The sequence below is a fragment of the Oxyura jamaicensis genome, chromosome Z (assembly GCF_011077185.1).
Source record: "Oxyura jamaicensis isolate SHBP4307 breed ruddy duck chromosome Z, BPBGC_Ojam_1.0, whole genome shotgun sequence".
Classification (NCBI taxonomy): domain Eukaryota; kingdom Metazoa; phylum Chordata; class Aves; order Anseriformes; family Anatidae; genus Oxyura; species Oxyura jamaicensis.
The window spans coordinates 16872439-16895980 of record NC_048926.1 but is presented as its reverse complement, the minus strand read 5'-3'; the positions used below and the strand labels follow the sequence as shown (position 1 = coordinate 16895980).

General features: G+C 42.8%; 1 protein-coding gene across 3 annotated transcripts; it reads right to left on the bottom strand.

Annotated features, from left to right (window-relative positions):
* Positions 1-178: 178 nt before the first annotated feature.
* ISL1 (ISL LIM homeobox 1) lies at positions 179-11571 on the bottom strand. Of its 3 annotated transcripts, XM_035310381.1 has the most exons (7): positions 11360-11571; positions 11144-11252; positions 10147-10336; positions 7169-7428; positions 4977-5263; positions 3331-3498; positions 179-1095 (listed from the first exon to the last, which is right to left on the bottom strand). In XM_035310381.1, exons 2-7 carry the CDS (start codon positions 11169-11171, stop codon positions 979-981), a joined length of 1050 nt encoding a protein of 349 aa, XP_035166272.1. In that variant the 5' UTR covers positions 11172-11252; positions 11360-11571; the 3' UTR covers positions 179-978. The 3 variants fall into 3 exon arrangements, with proteins under 3 accessions (XP_035166272.1, XP_035166271.1, XP_035166270.1); XM_035310380.1 differs by lacking the exon at positions 11360-11571 and having other exon boundaries at positions 11144-11302; XM_035310379.1 differs by lacking the exon at positions 11360-11571 and having other exon boundaries at positions 4977-5260.
* Positions 11572-23542: the final 11971 nt, after the last annotated feature.

The window sequence follows — 23542 nt, the reverse complement described above, 5'->3', positions numbered from 1 at the left end:
TTTATTTTGAAAGAGAGACAGAGAGATAGAGAGAGAAAGAGAGAGAAAGAGAGAAAAAACAGTCGTTTTAACCAATAACTATACACATCTTTGGGGGAGGGGAAGGTTCTTGGACGGACACATTTCAAACACAATCCCGAGACGCTTTGTGGCAAAATAGAGGTATACCTTGTTGCAATGCTTTTATAAATTGGTTTTTAAAGAGTAATTCAAAAACCTATTTTTAATCGTTTCAGACTTGATAGAGGATGGATCTCAACCAAACAAAAAACAAAACTCCGCTACAGTACATGCTATAAGAGACCCAGGAAACAACCCCTTGTTAAGAGTCAACTAAAAACAACATTGCAAACCAATGCAGCTCCACCTTCCTGCAATTAATCTTTCAACAATGCAGGGCTAAATCGTCATTCCTGATGATGGAAAACCTACTGGAGCTCCTTTTGGCAAGGCAATGACCAATATAGAAACAGCACCATTCGGATTAGGAGAGACTCAATAGGAAGTCCCTCTACCTTGGTTTCTCTCTAAGATGTGCAGTCAAAGGAAAAGATTTTTTTTTTTCACTTTCTTTTTTTTTTCTCTGAGATCCATGAGTACAAATCCTCTACGTTTTGAAAATGTCTTTTTTATCCCCTTAAGAACACTGAATAGTGTTTTTTTTTTCTTTTTTTTCTTTTTTTTTTTGTTTCTTTTTTGTGTTGTTTTGCTTTTGTTGTTGTTGTTGTTTGTTGTTGTTTGTTGTTTTAATATTTATTCTAGTAAGATCCCATGATTGTCTTCACAGTGTTGCTACCATATTACCTTGTCTTTTCAAACATGATTCCATTCATTTCATGGAGTGGTTCCTTTATAGGGCTGTTAAATACTTTTCCCCACTAAATTTCAGAGTCCCAATGTGATCATTTTCCCACTCTCTCCAACAGACGTGAGGGCAAGGGCAGAAACAACAACAACAGAAATCTGAATGAACGTTCTTCATGCCTCAATAGGGCTGGCTACCATGCTGTTGGGTGTATCTGGGAGCTGAGAGGACATTGATGCTACTTCACTTCCAGTAGAGTTGGAACCTGGTCCTCCCTCTGAGAAATTAACCTGGGGAAAAACAAAACAAAACAAAACAAAACAAAACAAAAAAGGAAGAAAAAGAATTATTGCATTTGTAACAATCAGAGAAGAGCTGCAGGCCAAGGCAAAGAAAAATACAAAAATAAATATACAGGCATGCAGCTGAATGGCCAGATACATTTCCATGGGAGCCTATGTCACTGTTGTTTTGTTTAATTTCCCCACTGACTTCATAGGAATGTTCTTCAGGACTTAGACAAATCATGAAGAGAAAAAAAAAAAAAAAAAAAAAAAAAAAGGAAAAAAACCTTATTAGTGAGGCCTTCTTCCATATCTTGCAAGAGTGATGATCCCTACAGGATGTTCATGTCAATTATTTAAGAATGCAAGTGTTTTATGACACAAAACTGCAATGTTACTTTTTTCCCCCTTTGTGCACATATTAAAATAAACCTAGAAGAAGCATCAGTAGAAAAAAGCTTTTGAAACAAGCCATCCTATTTCACTTGTGATTTGTAGCTGTTGGTATCTCTTTTAACAAGAGTCAGTTGGATTAAGAAGGTTACACCTCTCCATCCTAATGTGCTCCACAGCTCCTGTTAGTTTAGGAGAAGTGCTGGGAAAAGGCCTAATTTGAAGGATGGAACTTTGTTAATCCAAATGCATTTCTTTGGCACCTATTTACCTGGCGATCCTGTAATTAAGGCCCTTTCCAGATTAGAGAAGTGCACTGAATGGTCGATGAACTGTCTGTTCTATCCACAATCCTTTATCTCTTTTCAGTACCAGACATTATGCACAATATACATAAATATTCATCTATCTATCTAATGAATTATCTATCTATATATGTGCATATATTTGACCTATCCTTATTTGGCCTATCCATCTTCCACCACGACTTTTTTAGACCTATCCCTTAAAAAAAAAAAAAAAGAAACAAAAAAAAAGTCTTTCAAAGGTTTTAAAAGTATCCTATTCTGTTAAGACACAATAAATAAGGCAAATGAAGGAGATCAATTTTTTACGTGTCTGTTTGACAGCTTGATAGCTTGATTAAAGCAGGAAAATTAGTGGTTACTCAAGGTAAGATGGTGCAAACAGCCCTGCTTCTGTGCTGCAGTTTGCCGAGTGAGCATAGTGTGCCAGAGGAGGCAAGCAGGCTGAAGCCTGCCATTTGGCAGGAAAAATAATAATAATAATAATAAAACAGGGACCCTGTAAAGGATTGTGATACTAAACTGAAAAAGACTGAAAACGTCTCCTGACATGGCTAAAAACCTTCATCATCCATTACTTATATGGAAAAAGATTCCCAACAGTTCAAAGAAGGGCCTGTATATTAATGTTTCATCATTAAGTATTATTTGGAATCACTGAAAAACCATACACAACGTACCTTATTATATTAAAGATCTGGTTTTAACACACTTAGGCCAGGAAATTGAGTTAAGGTTGAACTTCTGTCCTTAATTCACCTGGTTGGGCCTAAGTATTGCTGATGATATGGTCCCATATGAGCTGCCAAATGATGTAGGCATAAGGAATTGAGTTAAAAACAGAATTTATTTTAAAAAGTCTGTTTTTTTTTTTTTTTTTTTTTTGGCTTAAGGCAGTTCATTATATTGTTTGAATTTTGCATGTGAATACGTACTAACAATTCTACTTCCAAAGCACAACACTCTATGCTCCAGTTATGTATATATTTGTGTGTATATATGTAAATAGAGAAGTATAAAGTGATATCGAGATTTACATAAGTAAAACAAGGAATTCGACATTTATTTAAAATGTTCGTGTTTGTGGGACAAAAGAAGGATTCAGGATAACATTGCAACCATAGTTTTTAAATCTATTGTATATTATAAGGTCAAAAATGACCCTAAGTGGGAGCGAGGGGCAAATTTTGGAAGCTCCTTTCAGAAACGTGAATACAGCTAAATGGCACTGAGGAATAGTTTAGTATTTCGGATGGAGGAGCTGTAGATTTTCAGGGGTGTGCGAGCTGAATTAGACGCAGACCTGGGTCGGGCCTTACCCAGCTCGCACTCAGCTCGACAAGATCTGTGCACTGAGGTCCGCTTTTACCAAGCCCTGTGGAATCAGTTTAATTCGCCTCATTCCTGAGTGCCAAAATGCCCACCTCGTAATTTCAGGAAAACCCGGCTAGCCTGGACTGCTCATCTCCAGGTGCAGGGGGCTGGGGGCAGCCGGCCTGTTTAACGAACTCCCCCACTGCTCCGGCTGGGAACCGACACTTACTAGCTGCTGAAAAGCAGGTTGGTCTATGTCACTCTGCAACGCGAAGTCACTCAGGACTTTCCAGGGCGGCTGGTAACTCTGCACCTCCACGGGGTTCGCCTGTAAACCACCGTCATGTCTCTCCGGACTAGCAGCCACCATCGGAGTTCCTGTCATCCCTTGGATATTCTGTAAACAGCCCAGCAAAAGATGTTAATGAGCTTGGTTAACTTTATTGTATATAAGCGCTGAGTCAATAAACTGCTTTCTATCTTATCTATACAGTCGCTTGTATTTGCTTTGTTAATCTGCTGTGAATGTCTTACTCTATTCTACATTAGGTCAGTCCATTTTTGCCCCGCTGCATTTATCACGCTGGAAGTTTACTTTCTTTCCCTTTAATCCTCGTATTCCACCCCCCGTCCCCTCCGCCCCCCACCCTAACCCCGTTCCCCCTAGCCTTCTGCCTTCGCAAACGCGAACAGTTAGAGTGTCGGCTGTCGATGCATGCATGGCTCGGCACAAGAAACGGTTAATCATGCTCGCTTTCTAGCTTGCATCCAGGCTGGTTTTGTTCTACGTGACCTTAACGGGATCGTATATCCTCTGAACGATAAACCTGGGGAGCTCCAGTACCATGCTCTTTCAAAAGCAATAACTAACTAACTAAATAAATATTAAAAAGGAAAACTCAAGCTCCCCAGTATGCCCTGTGGTTCAGGCACTGTGTACAAAATAACTCCAAGCCTCGACGAATAGATTGTTCAGGCGAGTTAATAACATCGTGTTTTATTGCATTCCAACACGGTAAAATGAAACTCCTTAAATTCCACTTAACTAGGCAGCCTTATGAATTAATAGTCATTCTCAGGTCAGTCAATATACAGAGAGAGAATAACAGACTCTTCTTCAAGTAGACTAGCAAAAACAGCAGGAAAATAATAATAATAATAATAATAAAGTGCTTAAAATGGAGACAGCTAGTTCGCTATGCTGAATCCAGCGCTTTCAGCTTGTTTGCATCGCACTTGCGTTATGCCCGCAGACAAGAACTCAATATATTTCTACGCGAGAACCATATACATATTAAATAACCTGGAGACACAACGGTAATCCCAAAAACTTTGCACTTTTTTTTTTTTTTTTTTTTTTTTCTACAGTAAATGCACCGAGAAACGCACACATTGTAGTATATAAAGTGCTAAGGAAATACATCAAATTTCCCATTTACTCATGGATTTTACTTCTGGGTTTACTCCTGTGTAAAATCATTGAAGAGGACGAATACGTCATTTTCCCTCAAGTAGTCCTTTTCGTTTGCAATATAAATATTACACAAGGCTGGGCTTTTACATCCCATAAACTCCGCAGGTCGCAATTCATGCTGCATAGAAGTTAGCCTAATACACTGAGAATCCTCAGCCCCACAAAAAGACATGTGTTCGCTTGAGCAGCCTATATCTGCTTCTCGCTGTGGTCTGTTTTAATTGCACTGAGAGCAGAACAAGCAGATAATATTTAAATGGTACTATTTTGTTTGTTTTAAGGGAGCTCCCATAAAATCAAAAGCGCCCAACCGGCTGCAGAAGCTGGCCAGGCTGGCCTTAGCCTATGGGTTTCTCTTTAGGAAGAAAGGCAGTGCATGGTCAGAGACTGAAGCCACTTACAGTTTTGTCATTGGGTTGCTGTTGCTGAAGTTGCTTCATCATGATGCTTCTCTTTTTGTCCTTGCACCGCTTGTTTTGAAACCAAACCCTGATGACCCTAGGGCTGAGGCCAGTCATTTCCACCAGTTGCTCCTTCATGAGGGCGTCAGGTCTGGGGTTGGCAGCATAGCAGGTCCTCAAGGTGTGAAGCTGTTTTTCGTTGAGGACAGTTCGGACTCGTGTGGTCTTCTCGGGCTGCTTGTGGACGTGGGGTCGCAGAGCTGGCTGTCTGGCAGAGATAGGTTCTGCTGTAAGGGAAGGGGAAGGGAGGAATAGGATCCCCATGAGTAGGAAACAGGGAGTCTGCAGAAGCTCTGAATCTAAGCCAGTGGGACAGGGGGAGGTGGGAGGGGTGGGGATGGTGGGGGGGATGAACCCCTTTCAAAGGCCATTCAGGCAGCCACCTCTACCCGAGCTCCTACAGCCTCCTCTGCTTTATGTGCTGATAGAGTGACAGGACTGACATTTCTGACTCCACAGACAATTAATTTGCAAAAACAAACCACCCCCCCTAAAATCCTTAATGACAGAAGCTTGAACCTGTATGAGCCTAGACAGGGGAGGGCGAGTTCGCGAAGGTGTGTGTGCATTAGGAAAGGAGGGGGAGGGTTTTATGTATTTATGTTCTGACAAGTCACCAAAACAGATTTTTGGCCCGAAAAATAATAAAAGAATACTTTTAAAAGTTAATCATGATTCGAGTCTGCTTCTTGTATACTGAATCTATCTCAGTTTAGCCGGAGGCCGCGATAACGTGTAACAGCTCCCGGCTGTTTGGTTCTTCCAAATTAAAGCAAAACAAGCCAAATCCACTGTACCGTGACCACGGAGGGAAGTGCTGTGAGAACCCCGTATCCCAGAGCTCAGGAGACGAGCGTCTATCTTAGAAAGTTGAAGTGTTAGGTGAATTTGTGTCAAATTTGTTGAATAGTTAAAAAAATAATAATAAAAAAGACAGGAAAAAAAAAGAAAGAAAGAAAGATTAATTCTTCACCAATTTAAAAGTGGAGAAAAGCTGGCAACTAAGAAAGCCGCCTAGAAGTGCAATCCAATGTATAACATCACATCAAGTGCTAAAAGTACTCGTGTGATTCTGCAGTTTTTCTGTGTATTGAGTAGCTCTAGCTATCTAAATGTAATTTGATCCAGTCAGTCAAGGGAAAAATAAAAACATTGCTACTTTTTTTTTTTTTTTTTTTTTTTTTTTTCCCTAACCCCCTGCTCGTTTTTGTACACCAGGCTTCCGACTTCTCTGGTTATAACAATAAATCAGCAATGATTCGATGAAGATAATATGGAGGGTTCAAATTTTAACAGTATTAACAGTATTTTACCTGCAGGCACAATATGCTTTTCAAAGGCATGCACAAACACACCATAGAGAGCACGTACAATCTTTCTAAAATTCTGAAATTATCTATTACTTGTTTTGTTTTCATATAGATATGTCACTTGAAAAAAAAAATGCTCAGAAGCAGGAAACTAGCCCATTTTAAAAAAGCAGTGTTTATAAATAACCTTTCATGTTATAGTTACTTGCCCAGCAATATTGCCGGCCAATATTATTTAATCCAGCCTTGTTTTATCGAGCCTTTAAGAAGCGTTCCTCTTCTTTTGCTAAGCGTCCCTGACTATCTGATGCACATGACGAGAACTAAAAGTGCAAGTAAAGTTGCAAGGTGGTTCGACTGAGAAGTGACAATGCTGAGTTTTAAGATGAAATTCTCATCAAATCACAAAAACGTTTCAAGACGGCAGAGTCACTTTAAAAGGCAATTACTGAAGATTAGCTTGTTGACAGTTTTAAATTACAGCCTAAGTGCTCGCCTGTAGTTATGAAGTCTATCTCTATTCGGCCCCCGCTTCCACTAGTGCCTCAAGCAGTTTCTCCCGTGCTCCGGAGGACCGGCCGCGGAGGGGTCCGCGCCGCAGACCCGCTCCCGGCCGTCGGGGGCTTGGGGAGGGGGAGCTCCCGCAGCCGCTGCCTGGCCGTCGGAGGATGCGGGCGGGCGGAGGGGGGAGATGCTACGGGGCAGGAGTCCCGCGCAGGTGTCGGCAGCCGGACCCGTGGCGCTACGCGGGCGCGCAGGCTGGGAGGAGCGGAGCCCCCCAAACCCCGTGAGCTCCCTCCGGGCGCCGTGCGCGGGCGGTACCTGCCATCTGCAGCGGCCGGGCGGGGTGCAAGGGGCTGAGGGGGTCCCCAGCGCCCAGGCTGGCCCGCTCCACCACGTCGTGGTCCGCCCGGCAGAAGAGGCCGTCCTCCCGCAGCGCGAATTCATCGCCAGGGATGAGCTGGCGGCTGCAGGCCACGCAGCGGAAACACTCGATGTGGTACACCTTGGCGCGGGCGCGCATCACGAAGTCATTCTTGCTGAAGCCGATGCTGCACTTGGCGCACTTGATGCCGTATAACCTGAGCAGGGCCCAGCCCAGAGAAAAGGAGACGGAAGGGAAGGAGGGAGAGCGCGGGGAGGGGGAAAGGGGAGGGCGAGGAATAGGGAGGGAGGGGAGAAGGAAGGGGAAAAAGAAAGAGAGAGGTTTTCACTCGCGCTCGTAGACAGACCCGTGGCCACGCGTAGCCGCGCCACGCGCAACACAAAAGGTAAATAAGGGTTGAAAATACGGGAGCCAGAAGGGCAAAGGAATAAAACGGATTCTGCTGCTGGCGGTGAGCTGATTACCCCCTTCCCCCTCCTCCTCGCCCCCTGCAGTAAAAGGTGGCGGGGACTCAGACACGGCGGTGGGCAAGGAGAAGGGACGGAAGGGTTGGAGGAAAATTATTATTATTATTTGCGAGAAATCCACTCAGGACTTCTGCCGCTTAACGCGAGGCCGTGCTCCCGCCGGCATAACCTCTGGGACGCGGCTCTGCCAGCGGCCGGGACTCTTCCCCTTCCCCTCTCTCGCCAGGTTCATTTTATGTAACAGTTAGAGGCACTCCCCCCCCCCCCCTTATATCCTTATGTACATGCACACTCACATATGTAGTAGTGCAACTCCCCTCCCCCGCCCCCTGCTAAAAGGCATTCTCGATGCTCTGACTCTGCAAGCCAGCCTCACGGCTCCTTCTCCCCTCCTACTTTCTTCCACCTTGAACCGGGGCCGAAGCCCTACAGCACGAGTGAAAGGGCAACCTCTCGCCGACAGCCCGCCACAGCAATTACTGCATCTCTGTGGTTACTGGCTGGACGGGGAGGCAGGTTCCTCCTTTGCCGTGGAGGAGAAGGGGACAGCTCACCATCGGTAGATGAGCAGGAGAAAATGTTCCAATTCCAGTGTCTATAACTGCAGTCTCTCGGCTGCCACCCAGTACTCCTTTGCCAGCCTCTTTGGTATTAAGTAAAATTAAGAATCTTTCCGCAAATCTCACAGACGTACACACACAAATGTGGATGCAGTTCACGGAACTCTAAAAACTGCTTTTAAAACTGATCTAATATTCATTCACACCCGTTTCCTCACCAGTACACTTCATTAGCGATACAGCCTGCGAAGTATACTTGTGCGTACGTGTTTATTTACACATTTAGTTTTTATTCCTATAGACGTGTATTCGCCTTACATTCATATAATTTACATATTATAATGTTTTGAGAAAAAACAACAGTAAACTGTAAAACTGCTAAACTACAAAAGAGCAGAGCGTGTACATTAATAGGTACAAAAGTTGGGGGGTGTTGCCCACATGCCTGACATATTACTGATTAGGCTCATGGTCTAATTCAAAACCGACTTGCACATAATGGACAACTTACTTTTAAAACTGTAGCAAATGAAGTGTACTGCGCAAAAACTTAAGGGTAACATTTTGTTGTTGTTGTTTGAATTTCTCCCGCTGAGTTCTTGCAGGAGGTAAACGAGCACATCTCAGTCCAAGATGTTTTCTTTCTCCAAAGTGCAATTGAAAGCAGATAATAATAATAATAGTAATAATAATAGGGCTGTTTTTCGCCATAGTAAAACTTTGAGAATAACTTTGAGACTACTCAAAATAAACTTTGAGAATAACCTCTCAACATTGCTTGTTGAAATGATCAGGTTATTAATTGTGTACTGGAGAAGAAAACACTCAACCGTTTTTTTTTCAATTCAGAATTACAAATAAATTAGAGAAGGTATTTTAGGAGGGTAGGAAGGTAGGTACTTGTTCGCCAAACTTTCCGAAAATAAAAATAAAAATAATAAAAATACTGTCTCTACCTCAGTGTCAAAGTTCTGGTTTTTCAAGCCCAGTGGAAGACACCGAAACGGATCAGTATGACCCAGAAGAACAAATACTAAACACTCTCGAAATTCCCGCTTTGGTTTCTCTATAGTGTCAGGATTGGCAACTCTCACATTTTATCAGTTACCAGATTTTAATGTGAGGAAGGAAGCGGTTCCATTATCTAAATATACCCAATTGTTCGCGAACAGATGATGGGCAATTTGATCTGCTCTGTCTAATTCATCAGTACAGATAAGATAAGAAAGAAAAGGCAGTCAGATATCACCAAAGGGGTTAATATTTAAAAAGATTAAATGTCAGTTATTTTAACGGAGAAACGTTTCAGTCTAGGTTTTAACCTTCCTTCATTCTGAAGGAAACTTCAGCGTGTTTTCTTTTACTTATTTTTTTTAATAGGCCTAGTATATATATATACATATATATATTTCCCCGCGTATTTATTTTTACCGCATAAATGCTTGAAGTGGTTTTCTTTTGAGTGCCATTATACCTTTGCAAAAGCACACATATACATTTCTCAGGTTATGTTAAAAAGTGCTCAGTTCAGCGTTGCCCGTAATTCTACGCTATTGAAAATATTCTCCCTTACCTACGATTTCCCACTTTGTTAGAATCACAGAATACGTTGCCAAAGTCCTCATGAAGGTCCCACAGAGTCGCTAGCTGTTTCTGAGTGTGGTTTTGTTTATACAGAGAATTGCATTTGAATTTGTGATATAAAGCTTGAAGACTAGAACTTCTTTCCCCCCTCGTCTGTCTACCTTTGGAAAAATCACTTAAAATACAACAATTGTCTTTTTACCCTCTTTCTCACTATTTTTCCTCTCCCTACTTCTGTTAGATTTATCAAGTTAAAAAAAAAAAAAAATCTCACAGAAGAATTAAACAACGTAAACAGCATACCTGATATAATCTCTTTTACAGTAGGTTTTGCCATCCCTAACAAAGCACGTACAGGTCTCGTCCAAATACTGATTACACTCTGCACACTTCAAACACGCCGCATGCCATTCCAAATCCGGAGAAACCCTCAGAATATACTGATCGTGAATTTGATTGCCGCAACCAACACATAGGGAAATCAGGCGTTTTTCTGAAATGAAAATAAATACATGATTGACTAACCGTTTACTCTCCTACAGAGATAAACACACTTTTAGTGTCGTTCCCTTATAGGGAGTACTCTGGTAGTGTATTTTTATTTATTTTTAAGAGTATTACACTTTTGGATGGTAATTGAAGTGTGCCATCAAAACCTTGCCTCGTTTAGTAAGGAGGCGGAACATATGTTAAAATGCAGATGTGAGCAGTCTTCGGGGTGCAGGTCCTCATTTCAAGAGCCTCACACAGAATCAAAACTCCAAATTTCATCTTTGTTTTATTTTTATTTAATTGATTGCTCTTTCGGATTCCTTTCGTTACGGGGAGAGCACCTAGACATTACATCTATTTTTTTAAAAGGATCTGATTGGAAACGTTGGGTGCGTGGCTGTTGCGCTTCCCATTCAGCCCTTTGCCATAGAAGAGGGGGCTCTAGGCTGTTAGCAAGAACAAGCATCATTAAGGTTGTCACTTGCTCTCTTTTGCAAGTCTAATGCTAATTCCCCTAGACGAACTAGGTGCTGGATAGTCAGACAGCCTCACCGTAGTCTATCACGACGAGAATTTAAGGCTCCGTGGTTGGAGACCCCATTAAAACTCTGCCTGCTCCTCAAACTTTAAAAAAGAGCAGGACCCCAGGCTATTAACATACAAGGCTACAAGGTTAAAACACAGTAAGCATGCAGGCATGGCAACAAAGGCACCTTCTCTACCATTCAAATGAAGTTCAGCTCGCCTGCCTGAGACGATTACAATAGACAGCACATTTATTCCAACAACGGTAAAAATTCCGCCTTACTTTTTGGTGGGTCTCCCATGTCTCCCATATCTGTAAGAGGGTGTAATGTCCACAGTGAAATGGTGTACGGTTTCGTTTTAAGACCCCAAAGTAGGTTTAATAGCTGTCGCTAAAAAATAAAAATAATAAAAAAGCAGAAGTATAACAATAACAAGAAGAAAAAATAGAGACTTGAAATTAAAAAAAAAAAAAAAAAAGGCAAAACAAAAACACCACCGACGTGGGAGATACTGTCAGGGCTGCGGAGAGAGAAGGGGGCGCGCGGCGCCGGATGCACGGCGGGGTCCGGCTGTGCGGTGCGGTAACTACGCGGTACGGCGAGGCGCAGTTCTTTGCTGTGCGGTGCGGCGGCGCGGCGGTGCCGGACTGGGCGCTGGCGGCTCGGGCGCTCGCCTCGCCCTTATCTCTTACTCAAACTTCTCTGCTCCAACTCAGCCTGCTCGCCATTGGCCTGACGTCATGCGCGGGGACGTCACGGCTGTGCGGCGCCCATTGGCTGCGGGCGGCGCGGCGCAGCTGCCCTCATTATCATATTTCAGCGCCCGGTGGCGCGGCGGCCCCGGCGCAGGGCTCTCGCAGGCAACTTTTCCTCGATCCTCATTTGTATTTCCCTTTATACTTTCTGCCTGTCGCTCTCCTCCGTCCCTCCCGCTTATCTACCGTCACACCTTTCATTTTCCTTCCCGGCCCCACTCGGGCTCCTCCACTCCTTCCCCCTCGCGGGCGCGCCGTTTCGTATTTACCATTCCCATTATATATATATAATGCGTATGTACGCGTATATACATATTTGGGGGGAGGGTGGTGTTAATCCTGCTATTTCCTAACCGAGCGTTTATCTTTCCCAAGCGGGAGCCGCCACCGCTCTGGCTCGCCCAGGCGACGCTCCCTTGAGCGGGGAGGGCAGGCTGGCTGGCTGTGCACGGCCCCAGCCGCAAAATGGGATTGTTTATGTTTTTCTCCAGCCTCTTTCTCTCTTAAAACCGTGGATAAAAGCTTCATGTATTTCTGTTAAACACGAGATCGAAGTAGGTACAAATATTTACCTTAAATTGTCTCTAAACACTCCCTCCGTTCTATTTATGGTTTCCAGTCCCTTTTAGATCCTTTTCCTTTCCTATTTTCTCTCTCTCTTTCCCCCCTCATCTGTAAATAGAAGTGTATCATGAGTTTAGACGGTTTCTTAGCTTGGCCAAGAATGGAGATTCACACAGAACAGTGAAGAACTTCTGTCTTTCCCCTTGGAGATTCCCTTAATTTTTTTTTTTTTCTAAAAAAAAAAAAAAAGAAAAAGGGCGGGGGGGTGGAGTGGTGGGGAATTAGACGCGAACTCTGTCTTTTGAGTGGCGCTGGTCCCTGGAGGAGGCGTGGGATGCTCAGATCCGCGTCGAGGTGCGACGCAGTGCGATACACGCGCCCCTGGCTGCGCACCGGCGCAGAGCGCCCGGCAGCTCACTCTGCAGTGCACCGGCTCCCGCGGGGCTGCTGGCTGCAGCAGGCGGTTATCTGAAAGCTTCCCAAACCAGGTAAAATGCTATTTTCCCGTGGGCACGGATTTCTTTGTGTGTGTTTTGCAAAGAGCAGGCTCCGCTTAGGCTACCCACTGCATCTCCTTTAGTCTGTGCGCGGAGCAGCAGCCGTTCCCCAGCCTGTGCACCCCAGAATCATCTGAATCCACACACCCACACCCATCTTAAACGTCCCATTTTGAGTTTGTTTAGATCCCATTTTTGTGTTCTGTTCTATATGGGGTGTTACACCGCCCTCATCAACGTAGCGTATAAGTGCCCTCCAATCACTACTCATCAGGATTTTTTTTTTTTTTTTTTGTCACCATTTTTTTAAAGGCAACTGACGAGACTAGGGTTTGGATGAAAGAGAGGCAAAGCCATATTCATGCGGAGTATCTTCCCGCAGGGAAATCTGGCTGCAATGAAAAAGAAAAGAAAAAGTTCTTAAACTTGCATCTGCTGATGAGACAGCTGCTAAACAACAGATCTCGCAGTCCTAACTTAGTTTTGCAAGATGTTTTCCTTTGCAAAGCTGAGGGAGCAAACACCCTCCACCTTTATTTCAAACAAGAAGTGGGACTCAGCGTTGCCACTTGTAGAGATAACTAAGCTGTCTTAAATTATCTCAAGATAGTGTCAGGAGGTAAAGATATGGTTGCAAACACGCACATACTTACTTTACATATTCGACGTTTAAATAAACAGTGGGAAACGCAACTCTGCAAGATGATCGCTTCTACTTGCAAGAAACTGGCGTTATACATACATGCGTGTAGTTACGTATATGCGTATACATACGTATCTAAGAGGATACCTATTGATGTAGTTTATAATTCTGTGTTTTAGCTGAGTAAACCAAAAAGCAATTATCAAGAATTACTGCTGATGCCAGCAGCTCCTGACAAGCCCGGCACGTGTTTGTGGCAAACCTTTGGAAATGGGTCCCTTTGCTCCCATCGACACTGACGGCTCTGGGAGAGCGGGCCGTTACCCCCACCCCCGGCACCCCCTCTCCGTGCTCCGCAGTCCGCAGCACCTCCGGCGCACGCCCACCGGCTCGGTGCGGCCGCTCCCTGGCAGGGCCTCGGTGCGTGCATCCCGCCGCCCGCGGAAGACGAGATGCGGTGCTCGGCGGGAGAAGCGTGACGGGGGGCTGCGGACACTGGAAGCGTGCAGCCCACCTCGTGGGTCGGTCCCCGGCCGGCCGCCCCTTCCCCAGCCGGCCTCTGCCCGCTCCGGGGCGCGCAGCCTGCGCGCAGGCGGGCGGAACGGTGGGCACCGCGGCGACCTCTGCTGGCCACGGTGCTACCGGCCGCGGCCCCGCGCGGTGGGAGCGTTTTTGACCTTTTGTGCCTTTCCGCCCCGGTATTCTGCAAATATCCACCCCTCCACCACTGCACGGAGCATGCCGACCCCCTCTCCCCGGGTGACCTCGCGGGCTGCGGGCTGGCAAAAGGTTCGTGATAATTAAAAAATAAAGAGGCGTCCTAGTGATCGAGAACAGCATCCATAGATTCTGTGGGAGAGGCTGAAGCGGATAAGGTGTTTTTCCGTTCCCCGTCTTGTGCATTTTTCCCTGTGGATGTCTGCATTCCTATTGAAAAAAAATTAGTCTGATTTAAAATACACAGATCCCCAACTCTGAAAGAACGCGTTTTATTTTCCATCGTTTCACCTTTGCGTGAAAATAATTTAGTCTTTTTAATTCTATTAACACTCCATCCCATAACTTTTTTTTTTTTTTTTTTTTTTTTTTTTAACTACTACTTCTGGCAGAGGTTATTGCATTTTAAGCTTGATTTTTGCAAATGATGTGCAATAAGTGAGAGACCTGTCTCCGCCCCAACAAACTAGGATTGGGAAGAAAAGAAGGGTTTCGATCAAGGTTTTTTTTTATACGGTATTTTTTTTTTTTTTTTTTTTCCCCCTCCTGTGTTACTGATTTGCTTACTGTGTATTCGATTCGCGTTCCCAGGAAGGCGAAGGCGAAGCTCTATATTTAGCCAGCATCAGAATCGGGTTTAAGGGAGTGGAATAATGAGTGGAACTGCCAGTTTCAATGAATAAGATATTGAGAGAAAAACCTCGCTGAACGATTTCTCTTTTATGATATCAATATACACGTGAATGGGAAGACATAAAAAGGGATTTGTACGTATTTGAGACACTTCCGAAAGTATATGTTAATTTTATTTTTTTCCTTGCTTCTTTTTTTCTTTCTTTCTTTTTTTTTCCTCTTCTTATGTATTTACTTTTGGGAAGAGGGCTAGGGGAGCCTGCTAAAAGTCAGTGGCTCTACATAACAATCAATACTTTCACCACTCTGAGGGGCTCAAATGAGATTGTATGCGTTCGAGGGAAGAAAAAAAAAAAAAACAGCAATAACAAAATCAACCCAAACCCCAAATCGACAGGGGCGATTAACCCTTTCCATCCCGTAAAGAACAGCTATCAATTGCGTCCTGAATTTGCTTAGTGGCGAAAACCGGGAGGGCTCCAGAAGGGAAAAAATAAAAAAAAAAAAATGAAAAATCTGCTTTGGGAGATGAATAAAGAAGTAGTGGTGGTTTTTGGAAAGGAGGCAGCGTTAAGGGTCTAATGAGATGCCCTTGCTGTGAGGGCTGGGGGCCCACCGCTGTCCCCGTCCAGGCTCGGAACGTGGCAGTGGGAGGCAGCGAGGTCCCCGCACACAGGGCGACTCCGCCTGCGCTTAGGATGGGTATCTTTGCCCCACCGCACCGCGATGGCTCGGTGCAGCCTCGCCACTCGGGCACACGGAAAGGATCCTTCAGTTTAAAACTTTTCTTGAGGCATATTGGGCAGGAAAGATGTTTTCCAAAAGGGAAAACCTCCCTGAGGTTCCGACTTCCCCTCGCTGCTTTGCAGGATGCGGCGACACCAGCAGTGTGCCGAGAGTGGACAGAGGTTTTCTCATAGAGCAGAAACGGGAAACATCTCAGCGGGAAAATCAATCACGAAGTGTATTAGCTGCTCCGGGAGTAGGCTTTGAGTCGTCTAGAGGTGTACGATCTTAAATCTTCAAGTCTTAGCTACTGCATGGGAGGGAGAAGTGTACCGAAACAGCACTAAATCTATCAAAGCACAAGAAAACCTGTCAGTGGGCTTCTGCGCGTCCAGGAAACCTTTGTGACTTTAATAATGCAATTTGACTTATTAAATCGTGTTACTAGAATGCCATCCTTTCCCTCCTGGAGCCTTCCCGGAGAGCACTACTTCTAGCACAAAGGCAGCAGCACCGGCCACCCTTGAATCTGGGCTGAAATAGGCAGACTGAAAGGGGGGGCACAGACTGGGGAGCAAGGTCTTTGGCAGCTGGATGAAAATAAACTCTAGAGGTTCGGGCGGAGAGAGGTAAATCCTCTAAGATGCTAAGAAGTGGCAGAACCCCGTGTGGGAAGAACGGTCCGGGCCAGGGATGGAAAGCCCAAGTTCTCCTCGGCCAAGTGCCGCCTGGCCTCAGCGCTGTCCGAAGCCGGGATCGGGGCGGATGGAGGATATTTATTGCTTTAAACTTTCCCCTTTGTTATCTTCCCCGTGTCAGGAAGTGCTCGAGAACAGGAAATAGAGAGCCGATTTTGTCTCCGGGGTGAACAAAAATCTCTAGGTAATGAGATTTCTCAAGTCCCGCTTTTCAGCCACGGCTTCAACGAGGATCCTCCGGGGAGGATCGGGCCCCGTTGTTCTCACCGAGAGGGCCGGAGGGGAGCAGCAAGCCAAGCCCAGCTCCGCGCCGGCTGCTGCGGCCCACGTCTACGGGACAGACTGCCGGGAGAAGTGGAGATGCGGGGCAATGGGAAAACTCCGTCCCCGCGGAGCTTGTCTCGCAAGGAGTTTACTTGGGGGCACCCCCACACCCTATACATGCTCGTTCCCACTAGAAATTTTCTTCTCCAAAACAGTCTCAAGCAGCTTAGCGCTGCTCCAAACATGGTCGCATCTTCAAGTGTCAAGAAAACAGCCCGGACCCACAGCTCTGGATTGTGGCTTCAGAGGAAAAGACAAACAAACAAACAAAACAAAACAAACAAACCAAAAACCCACTTTAAATAATTAATAACAACGTAAAATCAACAAAATAACAAGAGCACAAGCGGCAGCGAGGCGGCCGAGGGGGACGGTGCTGGCGGGGAAGCACAGGATGGCTGCGGGGCGGGTCAGGTCTGCTCGCTCCTTGGCTGCCTCGCCCGGCTCGGGGGCACTGGGGTGACCCCTCAGGGGCGGTCCTCAGTGCTTGCTTTGGGGCTCCTGGCTGCGCGGCAGAGAGCAGAGGCTCCCGGCCGCGCTGCTGCCGGGCCCGTTCTGGCCGCTCCGCGTGTCTCTGCAGGGGTGCACGGCTGCGCGGGCCTCCCGGCCGGGGGCCAAGACGCGGAGCCAAAGGCGCAGGGGAGAGCTGCAACCCCCTGCGAGCGGCACCAGCTGGCGTACAAAGGGGCTCTTCCCGGCTAAGGGAAGGCGCCTTCCATCCGAAGCAATTAAGCATTCATTATCGCCACCCTGCTCACTGCGACGTCTTTAATGTCTTTTAGGAACTTTGGACATGGCTGTGTGGAAGGCAGTGGCCGGGTTTCCTTCTGAGAGGCTCGCCCCTTTCCCCTGCGTCTCACTGACCTTCACGATGTGGTTTCAAGGAATGGAATATATATATATACAAATAATAATTAAAAACCAACAGCAAAAAACATCAAAAGAACAACAGCAAAGGGGAAATGGCAGCAAATAAATGAAACAATATAACAACGGGAAGTTGGCACTTGGTAGTAGATTAGTCGTCTGACAGGCAGTGATCTGCTTTAGACCTTGCAGAAGATATATCACCCAGCTTTGGTCATTATAACTCGTATTTATTGCTTCCCAAAAGAGCACAATAAAATTGACAACTTCAACATTTTTTTTTTTTTTTAATGAAAAGGTATTCTATTATCAATATATTTGCATGTATTTTATAAACAAACATACACACTTATCTTCATGGAGGTTAGGCAGGTCAATTTAATTAGCTGAAGAGAATATATATGTGTAAACACAAACGATGCCCCGTTAAATTAGCTTCGACCTTGTTGCTTAGACCTTGAAAAACAAATCTTGTAAAATTAACGACCAGACAAGCAGTAGGGAGACCCAAAAAGAAGAATGAACAAGGAATGAACAAGGAACTGTTAGAAGATGTTTACCTCAGTGTACACAAATGTGGGTTCGGTGTGCTTGCAAATATAATTGCAGATCCAGCAATGCAGTTTGTTCTGGGAAGAGTTTGCATAGCTAAAGCGGGGGAAAAACAAACAAGCAAACAAACACACACACACACACACACACAATTTGCATAATACCATCTATGCAAGCTTCAAAACAGCAGACACAAACTTGTTAAAGTGGTGACATACAGGAGAATTCTAAGTGATGGTGTAATCAGCATGATAGAGAAATGAATTAAAGACATTAAAGACACACTGACTCTTTGTACAACCATTTCTCATGCATGAAAGCAAAAGAAAAGGAGGGGGTGGGGAGATTTTTATGTACTGTCCACTGTTCAGTGGTCTCTGTTTTGAACAAGGACAAATAAAAGCCATCAATAAATCATAAATCATACATAAAGAGCATTAAGAATAAGCACGCACAACATACTTGTATTTTTTTCCCATAGTAGGACATGTGCCATCCATCACTTATGAAGATGAAAGGTATATCATACAATACAGTGGTATTGAGTTATGTATGTACATAGACAGAAAAAGAATCAGAGTATTAATGCAATAAATACCACCAATACATGTGTTACACATTTGTAACATTCATCTGGAGCATATAATCATTATTAAAGCTACTTGTGGTTTCCATTGTATTGCTCAGAATTCTGCATCCAGGCCCAGCTCATGAAAATAAATGTATCATAAGTGAGTGTAGCAAGAGATTGAACTGCCTGTCATGTTTTTTTTTTTTTTTTTTTTTTTTTTTTTTTTTTTTTTTTTCTCTATAGGAAATGTTTTTTCTGGTTATTTGTATCTCATATTGTGACTTTTCCAACTCAGTTGCACACAGCCTCTGTGTAAACAGACATGTACAGGGTGAACTCAGCACCTGAAGACCCAATGAGTAAGGTGTATGTTTTAACAGTTTCACTGCCATGTATTTTGCAGATCAGGAATTTTAAGACAATATCAATTTTCTGCATGTACATGTAGTATACAGTAGTGAACTACAGGTAAGAGGAAATTTGATGTCTTTATGATGATTTTACAGTTTACTTGTAGGTTCTCTGCCATACACAAGTACACTTGGTTTTGTGAAAGTTGGAAAGAAAATAAAATATTTTTGGAGGAGGCAGGCCAGTAAATGTGTTTTATTCCCAGGACCATACTTGATGTCACATACTCTGGACAATGCTGTGAGTGTAATCAGTAAAGAGGCTGTATCATTCCCACTGCTGTCAAGAGTGCCAAAATTAAAGTGGGGAATCTTGGAACAAGGCTAGATATGAACTGATCTGATGCTTTTGTCCCATGTGGTAGGACAAGATGTTTGTGTGAGGAGTGACTACCGTGTAGAGAATGAGACTCAGGGAAAAGATAAAAAAGGATGAACACAGTGGCAGGATTTGGAGAAACATAAGCAAAAATGTACGGAGGAATAGGTGGAACCACAGAGAGGATGAGGTGAGAAAAAAAATTTAACAAATAGAATGCAGTGCCACAGAAAACTGAAAAAAGGAGGAGGAAAGAAATGGATGTTGAAACAAATATAAAAGAGAGAGCATGGCAGAAAAAGGAATGAAGAGAGAATTAAGATGGAGGAGGAAAATAAAAAGAGGAGAGTTGCAGGATATTGGAGATGGTGTTTGTGTTTGACACTGAGGCTATGACAAATCAGATGCTGTCATTGATGACAATGATTTGGCATCAGACTGCAGTTTTCCACTCTCTTTCACAAAAATATCTTTTTGTTTAGGCTACAATCAGTCTTGATACATTGACAGAACAAGGGTATGTTTATATTCATTGCAGCATTGCATTTGTTTAATTATTTGCCACTCCTGGATTTGCATATAATTTTGCTCCAATTTTTTTATTTTTTTATTTTTATTTTTTTTACATAAACCATTGCTATTTCAAAAGAAAGTTACCCTCTCCAAAATTCCCTCCCCCAAAGCCTTCCTCTCTGTAACTTCTGTAGGTCAAAGAGGACCCCTGCTCTGCACATGTGCAGAAGATAGCAGGCCTATAAAATCTTGATGCAAGTCAGCACTGCTCCATAAAAGGTCAACTACAGCTGAATGACGCTCCTTTTAAAAGGCATCTAACACAGAGAAGAAATATGAGACAGACAGGAACAGTATAGAAGGATAGGTATTAATCAGAGCAAAAGGCAGAAGGCAAAGAACAGAAAATTCTGCCAAGCCTTAATACTTTCCACTAATGTGTTCAACAACTCCTGTATACCCTACGCAGTCTGACTGGCTAAGGTCAGGTTGATCTTAGCTATGCGAAAGGAAGCAGAAGTCAACTGTAGCACATGACAAATGGAGAACTCTTATGAGATTTTTAAAACCTGAAATTATTTTTTGTTTTGTTTTGTTTTGAATTTAAAAATTGATTTGCTGTGTGACATTAGAAACCCTCATACTGGAACCACATGTTGCAATGAACCATCTTCCACCTCTGTGCAACAAGATAAGGATGTTTTTATGATGTGTGTAAACATAAGGGCTCAGCCTTATTTATTTTAAGCCCCCCCCCCCCTCCCCCCCTTTGTCTGCACTGTAAATATTCTGTTGATACTGAGACTATTGGGTTTGATAACATTTCCTTATGTGGTAGGAAGGAAAAAAAGTCTTAACAACAGGAACAATAACAGGAGATCAGAGCAGATGAGCAGAACAGTCTTTTCTCACCCTCAGTCCTCTGTCAGGCATTTGGAAGTGTCTCTTGCTGGAATTTCAACAAAGTCACCGGTTACAGCACCCATGACTCAAAAGCTGAGCAAGTGGCTATCATATTGAGATAAACATAAGCTATACTTAAGCTATACTAGATGCATGAAGTACCTGTTCAGAAGCACCAATTTTAAAATGTATTTTGTAACAGGGGTGAAATTATTGTCTGTAGTGATAATGGTAATACTATGTTCACCTGCTGATTTCTCAGGGTCTCAAAGACTCAATACAGTCAGTACCTTAAGGTCTCAATTCTTAATAATGGGAGCTGCAGATATCTGTACACAGAGGGCACCTGAGACAGTGTTTTTCAAGTGAAAAAAAGGTGAAATTGTACTGCTGTTAGTCAGAGGATTGTAAGTAATTCATAATGTAACAACCTGGCATATTTCACATTCTTAAGAATCTAATATTACCACAACATCTTTATGTTCTGCAAATAAACATGTATGTTACAAAGGTAGTTTTGTTTGCATTATTATACTGGGGCATCACCTTTAATACTTAAGCATATATAAACCCAAATAATTTTAAATACATTTTCAGCTGCAATCCAACATCTGCAAATCTTACAGCTGCTCCTGCTTACTATTATGCAGTTATAAACTGTAAAAAAAAAAAATAAATAAATAAATAAAAAAAATTGGACAGTATTTTCTCCCTTATGTGCTTTACAGTACACATAAGTGACCTTTGACTTTAAGATTATTTATTATGCAAGCAGACTCTTTATGGACTTAAGAACTCTGTTTATACAGTGGCTAAGCATATGGCATATTTTTAAGGACTCAAGACAGTCCACCATCATAAAAAGCTTCCCAAACCTCATTTAGAGCACTTCTCATATACTGTCATAATCACAAAATGCCAGTTTTAGTTATTTTGGATGATATTTTACCTCTACTCACAAGAACTCTTCTAGGAGAAGAAGGAGAACCACTGGCAGTGGGAAAAGTGAGAGTAACCCCACAGCTGTTTTGTAACCAAAACTTGTAGTGAAAACGGATTTCAGCCAGTGTCATGTGTGTGAGTGTAATTTGTCCCCTAATTCCCAGGGGATTGGGTTCTGTGGCATGTCTCCCAGCTGTCCCCAAAAATGCAGTTCTAGCTAGGGAGAGCAGTATTTCACTCTTTAATCTGAGCACCCCTAGCTCTGACTGATGAATAGCACTTGATTTTGAGAAGCTCTCCAGCTACTTCTGTTCTCCATGACAATATACCTTTTGACTATGTACTTTCATAAAACAACAGGAGGCTAAGTGCACTGCTTACCTTCTAATATTGCATGTACAGTGGTTTCATACAGGTATAACTTCAACTATTTCCTTTGAGTCTCTTCTGATCTAGGTTTGTAGGAACAAGAGACAAAACAAATTATATATACCTTAAATAGTGAATCCCTGAAAACAAAGTTGACAAAAACTTTCTGAGACACCAGCTTGAACTTTTTGAAAACTTCACATCTCCCTTTCCTTTGGAAGAAGTGTTTTGGTTGATATAGTTTGTCTGCATCTGAATTCATGTTGCCTCTTGAGTTTTCCTGAAATTTCAGAGGTCAAAAACAAACACAATCATGTACTTTGGAAAATTTACTCTTTGGTTTAGGGAAGTAATAGACCAACAGTATTTATTAAAGTCAAGCAGATGTTAGGCAAAAATTCTCACAACTTGTTTCTGTTTTATGAGAATAGTTCATCTTAATCTCCTTTTATCTTTTCTTCCTATGAGTTAGTCCTATTCAATACAGTTCAGTGGAATAAAAACGCATGATTGAATGTACATGAACACAACTTAGCTTAATGGGATTATCTGGAATAATCAAGTATGACAGTCCAGATCTGCAGAAACATGCCTTTTGGGGCCTAAGCATAAAAATCCTTACCAGATAATCAATGGTATTGATGCCAGTCAAACTAAAGGTATGTGTAATTTTAGTCACATAAACCAAGACCACTATTATAGAAGTTTCAATACTCCAAACTTTTGGAGCTCTGTGGCAGAAAGCTTAATAAAATGTACTATTTTGTTTAAGTCAGTACAATTTTCATATGTGAAGGTTCCCATGTACTTAAACACTTTTTTATCTGTTTAATATCCATACTATAGCTGACATTTTTTTTCTTTCTTCTTCAGAAAGTAACAATATGGAGCATATCACAGTTATTAGAATTCTTTTCGGCAGGAGCTGGAAATATATCCCTAATCTATGTCCGGTTACAGAAACAAAATTTATATGAGCTTCATAAAATTGTACCTAAGACAAACCCAATTTGTTCAAACCAATTAACAAAAGTGCTTTTATAGAAAAGAAATGAGCACTGGAAATTACTTATAGACAGCCAAAATACTGTTGAAATGGAACTGTTAGGCTTAAATATATATTTAAAATGAAATATAATTTTATGAATCCTTTAATGCCTTCAAATTCAAGTTCTGATGGCACAGAAACAATGGAAAAAAAATGAGGAGGGGCAAGAAGTGAAGTGGAATTAAGTGGAATCATACATAACTATAGCTGCTTTGACAGAAGGAATATCTTGTGGCTATTTAATGGAAGTAAAATCATACATGACTAGGAGACGAGACAGTGGAGTTGTAGATTTACTTCAGCAGTGGAATCCTAAACAAGTACAGTTAAATTTTCTTTACTTCCTTTATGTTAGGTTTGTTCCATCCCTTTTTTAAAAAAATTCAATCAAATATGTAATTAATCTGCCAACATCAACAAAATCTTTAGAAAACTTCCAACACATAATGAGCATGTTTCAATGAGCATGTTTCTCAATTCACTGTAAATATTTATCTTTTATGATAGCCCCACTACTCCATATTATTTTTAAGAAAGATTTTGAATTGCTAAATAAACATCTTGTTGCAACTTATATTCAGAAACTCACAGAGAAAAAATGTATTTAGAACTTGTAAATAGAACACATA

Excerpts from the sequence above, each read along its gene's own strand:
- ISL1 (XM_035310381.1), bottom strand. The coding sequence starts at position 11,171 with ATGGGAGACATGGGAGACCCACCAAAAA. Across the intron at positions 5,264-7,168 it reads CCGGCCGCTGCAGATGGCAG|CAGAACCTATCTCTGCCAGA; the intron begins GTACCGCCCGCG and ends CTTCCCTTACAG. Across the intron at positions 1,096-3,330 it reads AACCTGCTTTTCAGCAGCTA|GTTAATTTCTCAGAGGGAGG; the intron begins GTAAGTGTCGGT and ends GTTTTTCCCCAG.